At 45.3% G+C, this 7,500-nt stretch overlaps 1 protein-coding gene across 4 annotated transcripts in view; it reads right to left on the minus strand.

Moving 5' to 3' along the window:
* nup214 (nucleoporin 214) overlaps window positions 1-7,500 on the minus strand; it is a 104,446-nt gene that overhangs the window by 79,197 nt on the left and 17,749 nt on the right. For all 4 annotated transcript variants that reach the window (XM_063210499.1, XM_063210498.1, XM_063210497.1 and 1 more), the window contains exons 12-15: window positions 5,435-5,987; window positions 4,076-4,182; window positions 3,172-3,269; window positions 1,996-2,079 (exon numbers count right to left, since the gene is read on the minus strand). In XM_063210499.1, coding sequence (XP_063066569.1) covers window positions 1,996-2,079; window positions 3,172-3,269; window positions 4,076-4,182; window positions 5,435-5,987 — 842 coding nt within the window. The remainder of the gene's footprint in view (window positions 1-1,995; window positions 2,080-3,171; window positions 3,270-4,075; window positions 4,183-5,434; window positions 5,988-7,500) is intronic.

Here is a 7,500-nt window from a genome sequence, read left to right on the forward strand (position 1 = left end):
CAAAATAATTAGGCCGACCCCACAGAGCCTCAAACTGTCTTTGGCCAATTTGCATGCTTTACTTCTGCAGCAAGATTAGGCCCGTTTAATCGCTCGCTTGCTGATTTTCAATCAGGGATTTAAGTCTGAGTAAACACGCCACTTCTTGTCTGTGCAGCAGAGAAATGCTGATCTGCGTCAGAGTGGTGCAATTTAAAAAGTAACCGAACAAACCCCAAGGCAACACTAAACCTATTTACTGCTCTGGAACAGAACACACAAACAAACAAATAAACAAACCACAGGCCTGGAAAAACTCGCCCTGACACAGTCATGTGTCCTCATGCATAGAAAACTGTATTGAAGAAGTGGTGAACTTACAAGTGATATGCTTTGCCACCTCAACAGTCTAAGTCCTTCAGTTTCTTGCAGATCAATAAACTATGAAAAGAAATGTCCACAGCACTGATCAATGCTCCCAAGTGTTTAATGGCAAGACATTTTCAGGCAATTAGTCCACAATCAGATACCACTGCGATGTAGGACTAAAAATCTCTGAAATGTCTTACCATAAAACGTTCGGGCCCATTGATCAGTGTTGTGGCCTTTTCAGTCTTTGTCTGTTTTGTCCAGCACCTACACCAATTACATTATCCAGCATTCTCTGTTTTTGTATTCAGAATGTTGCTGCTAGACTCACAGGTGTCGAACTGATCTTGCCAACTTGCCCTCTCGGCTACATTGAGATCACATTAAATAGAACTGAAAATGTCAGCAAGCTGTTGGGTCCATTTTAAGAAAGCTTTTGAGTGTTGCTTCAATTATGCAATATGTTGGCGCTTTATGTGTATGCATGTGTACAGCAGCCTGATCTCCAAAAATTCTGTGCTCCTGGACACGGATGTTAAGGACACGAAATCTGTGTCCAGGAGCACGGATTTTGCCAAAATTCTGTGCTCCTGGACACGGAATTGTTTTCCGTGCTCCAGGACACGGAATTGTTTTCCGTGAAGGGCACACGGAAGTGATTACTAAAGGCTATTACCACAACACTGTGTTAACTGTATCATTAGAAAATACATACCAAATGCTAATACTAAACAAAATAATGCTATAGTTATTTAAGTTGTGCCCTGACAAAAACATTCCCTAAGCTTAACCTGTCATTAAAGACATATTTTTGAGAAATATCTTTTCCAGTTGGTTGCTAGGCTATCAAATTCATATAATGAATGAAATAAAAAATTGCTGTGCCCAGACCAAAACAATCCCTAACCCTAACCTGTCAGTAAGAAATGTTTTTTTTTTTAGAAAAAATATGTGAAATTAGAAAAATCCTGAGAAAACACAAGACTGTGGAAACAGAGTTGTGGGAGTATAGAGAGAGCACTTCTGTGTGTCCATCACGGAAAATAATTCTGTGTCCAGGAGCACAGAATTTTGGCAAAATCTGTGCTCCTGGACACGGATTTTGTGTCCTTAACATCCGTCTCCAGGAGCACGGAATTTTTGGATATCATGTTGCGTACAGGTACTGTATAATTGTGTGTATGTGTATAGCATCTGAGTGAGTGAGTGAGTGAGTGAGTGAGTGAGCATCTAAGTGAGCATCTGAGTGAGTGAGTGAGTGAGTGAGGAGCATCTGAGTGAGCGAGTGAGCGAGTGGTGAGCGAGTGAGCGAGTGATGAGCGTTCCAATATGTGACCTTGTGTCCTCCACTTGTGCTTGAGGCCTCATACCACAAAGTAATATGTCATGATGACATCACTGACAACAGCATTATATTTCAATATCTCGCGAAAGCTCAATTGTAAAGTCATTTTCTCATTTGCAAACTGGATGGTGAATGAAGAATAGTACCCCAAAAATAGTTTTGGCTAGGCTGACAAAACTTAATTGTTTTGTCTACGGAGGAGCGGGCAGAAGGCGGGGCGAAGCCACAAGCACAAGTGGAGGAGGCAAAGTACAGGTAGCATATTGGAATGCACACAGAGTGTGAGTGTGAGTGAGACTCACCTCTTCCAGAATTCCAGCCATGACGGGATCAGAGTCTTTTCTCTGTTGCAGCTGTTTCTCCAGACTTTTTAGTGAGACGGGAGCCTACACACCAGAGATCAAAGATCAAAAAACACACACGCACACGCACACACTTAACTTCTTCCCAGTTCACTATCGTAAGGTCGCAAAAATCCTCCCACTTCACTGAAAACGTGATAATACTCCAAATACTTCAAATACTATTTAGTTGTACTACCTTACATTATTGGGTAGCGGCAACTGTGTAGATCAGGTAATAAGCAATATTAGCTAACATTGAGAGCACTTTCTGTGGTGTATATGGCGGTATAACTGTGGAGGGGCGCTGTGTATGGTCTAACTCTAAAGGCGGATTCATACTTAGCGTAACTGGCGCTAACCTCATTCATACCTCCCTCGCGACGATGGCGTGCACTCAAAATGACGTCATATGCCACTCCGCAAGCTGCCGTGGTGCGAGGTCGTGCACCCCACATTTTTTGTAACTTGGCATGCGCCACCAGCGACCATGCAGGTAGGCAGACAAAGCAGGAGTTGCTAAGAGAGGCTACAGCTACTGTAGGCAACTACAGAATGGACCCTGCATCATTTTGAGGATAATAAAATGTCCTAGAGAGTTATTTTATCTTCTCCCTTAAATGTTGTTCAGTGAAACAATTGTTTACTTTGTTCAGAAGCATGTTGTGTTTGGCGATCTATTTATAAATTCTGCAGCCAGAACAATGCTCTCACATGGTCTTGGAATGATCTGGCAATGTAGGCTACAACAAAAATCTATGTTTCATTGTGGTAAGTCATAAGTCAGACGTTCAGTAGCCCTACAGCAGCGGTGTTTGGCTTTCTATTTTTATAGGCCTACATCTGTAGAACTCACACTGCGAGTTGCTACAGATACTGCCGTTTCTCTCATGAACAGCAGAGGGCACACTTCCGAAAATGCAAGCAAAACCCTGTAAATGGCGCTTTTGACTATGAATGGTCTGCCACATTTTAATGGTTCTCACGCCAAATGCGCCAAAGTGCGCACGTTAAGTATGCAGAGCCCTTAAGGGATGTATCTGTGCAGGGGTGCTGTGTGATGTATTGGAGGTTTACCTGTGCTGTGTGTTGCATGTTATGTGTACCTGTGCTGTGTGGGGTGGGGTGAGGGGGTACCTGTGCAGGAGTGCTGGTCTGGGCCTGGGGGGCTGCGGGCTGGACCACTTTGGGAGCTGCAGGGGTCGGGGTGGTGGCCTGGACTGGCCGCACGGCCGCTGCAAATACACACACACACACAAACAACATGCACATGCCCGCGTGCACGTGCACACACACACACGCGCACACGCACACGCACACACAGAAAATACAACATCAGTTGAAATTATTGCATTTGTGTGCATTGCTGAATTTCTGGCGATGATGTGAGTGATTCATGTTTATGCAACGACGCTTTGGGCGTTTATCTAATGCTACAACAAATTTGCTCATTATGAAGAGTGCATCTGCATCTGTGTGTTTGTGTGTGTGTGTGTGTGTGTGTGTGTGTGTGTGTGTGTGTGTGTGTGTGTGTGTGTGTGTGTGTGTGTGTGTGTGTGTCAAGTCAAGTGTACTTAAATTGTCAACTTTATTGTCTATCTACATACATCTACTGTACATGTATGTAATAGGGCTAGCAGAGAAGTCTGAAATTGCGTTTGACCAGTCTCCAATGTGCAGTTCTACTAAAACAAATTATAAGACATTGGCAATAATCACATTCACACAGTGCAGTAAAAACTAACACACTGATACATGAATTTACATGTAGAATAAAACACTAACATGCGGATACAAACATGTAAAATACACACACACACACACACACACACACACACACACACACACACACACACACACACACACACACACACACACACACACACACACACACACACACACACACACACACACACACACACACACACACACACACACACACACACACACCATCTGCACTACTCCACATTACCTGTATGACCACTAATTACCCAGCAATTATCGCACATATGTGTGTGTGTGTGTGTGTGTGTGTGTGTACCTGGCTTGGTGGTGACTGCTGCTGGTGGCACTACAGGGGTGCTGACCTCTGGTGGTTTGGGTTTGGGGGCAAAAGAGAAGGATGCAGGGGTCTCCAACGACGAAAACCTACACACACGCACAGACATTAACACATAGACACAAACTCGCACACATATAAATACAGACACTGTCAAAGAGGTGGCATTTAAAGGTGTTTTTTTTCTCATCGGTGCCAAACACGCGCACACACCCACACACACACACACACACACACATCTCAGACAGACACACACACAAAAACCAGACATTAAACTTTTAGACAGCCCGTAACCTTCAGCTGTGGACAGAATTGAAAAGATAGCCATCATCGTTGCCTCTCATTTGGCATTTGAGGTGTGTGTGTGTGTGCGCGCGCATGTCTGCAAGAGGGAGAGAGATATTGTGTGTGTGTGTGTTTTAATGACTGTATTTGTGTGTTTGTGTGTGTGTGTGTGTGTGTGTGTGTGTGTGTGTGTGTGTGTGTGTGTGTGTGTGTGTGTGTGTGTGTGTGTGTGTGTGTGTGTGTGTGTGTGTGTGCGTTTTAATGATTGTATTTGTGTGTGTGTGTGTATTTGTGTGTGTGCGCGTGTTTGTGCGCGTGCGTGTGTGTGTGTGTGTCTGCAAGAGGGAGAGAGATAGTGTGTGTGTGTGTGTGTGTGTGTGTGTGTGTGTGTGTGTGTGTGTGTGTGTGTGTGTGCATTACTGAGGAAGACACACAGACCGGCAGACGCTTTTGCCTAGTGACTCATACAGAGAGGGTTTAAAAAAAAAAAAAATTTTTTAAATAAAAACCTCCAGGCTGCATCAGAAAGAATAGCACAACTCTCTCAGAGAGAGCGCGTGTGTGTCTCTGTCTATCCCTTTATAACCTCCACCATGACACACACTTTCTTCCTCTCCCTCCCTCCTTCTCGCACACACATACAGTCGCTCTCTCGCAGACACACACACATGCATACACCACTTTCTACTGTTCTATGCGAAGATCCACTGTTCTATGAAAAGGAAGATCCACGATTGGTGTGTCTCGTCTGCACTTCGCACGCGCACGCACATACACGCACACACACACAAAAGCCCAGTATACATCTCTCCTGGCAAAGACAGGGTTGGACAAGAAGAAAGGCAACTATCTTCTAAACAGAAATCCCCCATATATATATATATATATATATATATATATATACACATTTCTTATCTGATCCCTGTGGCCGTGGTGGTACCCAGCAGTCATTGGACAATAGACACTCAAAGCAAATTGCATATTAAGCTGCATAATTAAGTGCATGCTGAACCAGCACAGCACAAGTGACTCGTGCGCGGCGGCCAAGCGTCTCACCTGTCGTTGAGGTTGAGCCTGGGCGTGGCCGGCTCCTTCTGGATGGTGAGCGGGGAGGCGGTGCCCAGCCTCTGGGGCGTCAGGCCCGGGGCCAGGGCAGCGGCTGGGGGCAGCGATGCCCCTGCAGTACCGCCCGCGTCCACCAGAGGGGGCTTGGTGGCAAAGGAGAAGCTGGCAGCAGACGGAGGTGGTGCTGCTGCAACAGAGGAGGAGGCAGCCAGGCCAGCAGGGGGCGCCAGCTTATCAGCCGAGAAGGAGAAGAGCCCCGCACCGCTCCCAGCAGAGAAGGCAGGTGGCGCCGCCATGGAGGAGGAGGAGGAGCCCAGGGAGAAGATGGAGGTGGAGGAGGGGGCAGTGGAGGGAAGGGAGAAGGAGAACCCAGAAGCCGATGTAGGAGCTGGGGCAGGGGCAGGAGCGGGAGAGGGGGCCGGGGCTGGGGCAGGAACAGGGGAGGGGGCGGCCGCAGGCGGAGGGGGGGTGGGGGTGCTGACTGGGGTGCGGAGGGGGGTGGCGAGGGGGGCTTTCTGGGTGGGGGGTGCACCAGGAGGGGCATCTATAAGAGAAAGAGAGAATGTAAAGAAGAGGTTTAGATGTACATATACACATTGTTTTATATTTACTCAATTTTAAAGTGGTAAACCCAACTACAACTCCTTTTCCCCCTACAACTCTTCCCCCCGCCATATGTGATACACTTTGTTGAATCTTTATGGATGGCCCACAATTTCCAGTGCTGCTAAAATCTATTTTGTTATTATTTTATTGAAACTTTATTTCACCCGGAAAAGTTCTATTGAGATGCCCAGAGTGTGCTTGACTTGACAGCCGGTGGCAAATGCGGGGTCAGAATATAGTGCTGTCAGGAGCAATCAAGTCCGCTGCCCAACTTCTTCAATCTCCAGCGTGACTGATGTGCAGGGCCGGATTAACGTACAGGCTAGATATGGCTGCAGCCTAGGGATCCCCACCCAGCCAGGGGCCCCCTGATTGGTTAAAGGGGGGAGAGGGCAATTTTGGTGAATTTCAGATGTAGTAATACAAAAATTAATCTCTTGTTAATGCTCCTCTATAGTTGGCAAACTTGATTAATAGCTCGGAGTTATGACACTGTTCGTGTCATTTTGTCATGGTTTTTCGGCGGGGGGCCTATCGCCACCTGTAGCCTAGGCAAGGCAAGGCAAGTTTATTTATATAGCGCATTTCATACACAGGTGCAACTCAATGTGCTTCACAAAGTTAACAAATGTAAAATGAAAGGAAACAGGGAAGAAAGAAGGAAATAAATCAGAGTAAAAAAACATTTTAAAAAAATTAGGATAAAACACAAGGTAAAAATAATAATAAAATTTAAAAAAATTAAATAAACATAAAAAAAATATTAATGAAAAAAAATAAGAATGATATGTAACTTAAGCTAGGGGAAAGCATCTGAGAACAGCTTTGTCTTGAGTCTAGATTTAAAGCTATCAATAGTGGGTGCATTTTTTTACATCATCTGGAAGCTGGTTCCAAAGCTTTGAAGCATAGAAGCTAAAGGCTGCCTCTCCACACTTTGTTTTAACGGCCCCAGGCCATTTTAATCTGGCCCTGCTGACGCGGCTGTGTACCGTACTGTGGTGTGCGGAGGTGGTGATGGCGGTGGTGGTGCTAGTATCTATACCATGTCGACAGCAGTCACAACAACTGTCCATCTCATCTTCCCTTTCCTTACTCTGACTGACAAGTGACAAGCTCACAGAAACTCTTTCAACAGATTTCTTTTTTTTTAATGACAAGGTCACTTCACATATTCAAGCTTACTGCTTTTCTGTCAACAAGCTCGTAAAAACGTACATCTCAGACCAAAACTATCCAGACTCTCTAAAACCTGTTATACAATATTCAAAAGGTTGAATACCCAGAATGGCTGTAAATCTAAAATTCATTGAGTTCTTTGGAAATGCATGGGGGAACAAAAAAAACGATACAATGTTGAAGAGCTGGTTTGCTTGTCCTTGGGAGTGCATACAGTATGTACCTTAGCGCGTGGGTAGAAAGACAATAAGCACTTGTGTGTATGTTTAAGA

This window comes from Engraulis encrasicolus, chromosome 11, assembly GCF_034702125.1.
Source record: "Engraulis encrasicolus isolate BLACKSEA-1 chromosome 11, IST_EnEncr_1.0, whole genome shotgun sequence".
Taxonomy (NCBI): domain Eukaryota; kingdom Metazoa; phylum Chordata; class Actinopteri; order Clupeiformes; family Engraulidae; genus Engraulis; species Engraulis encrasicolus.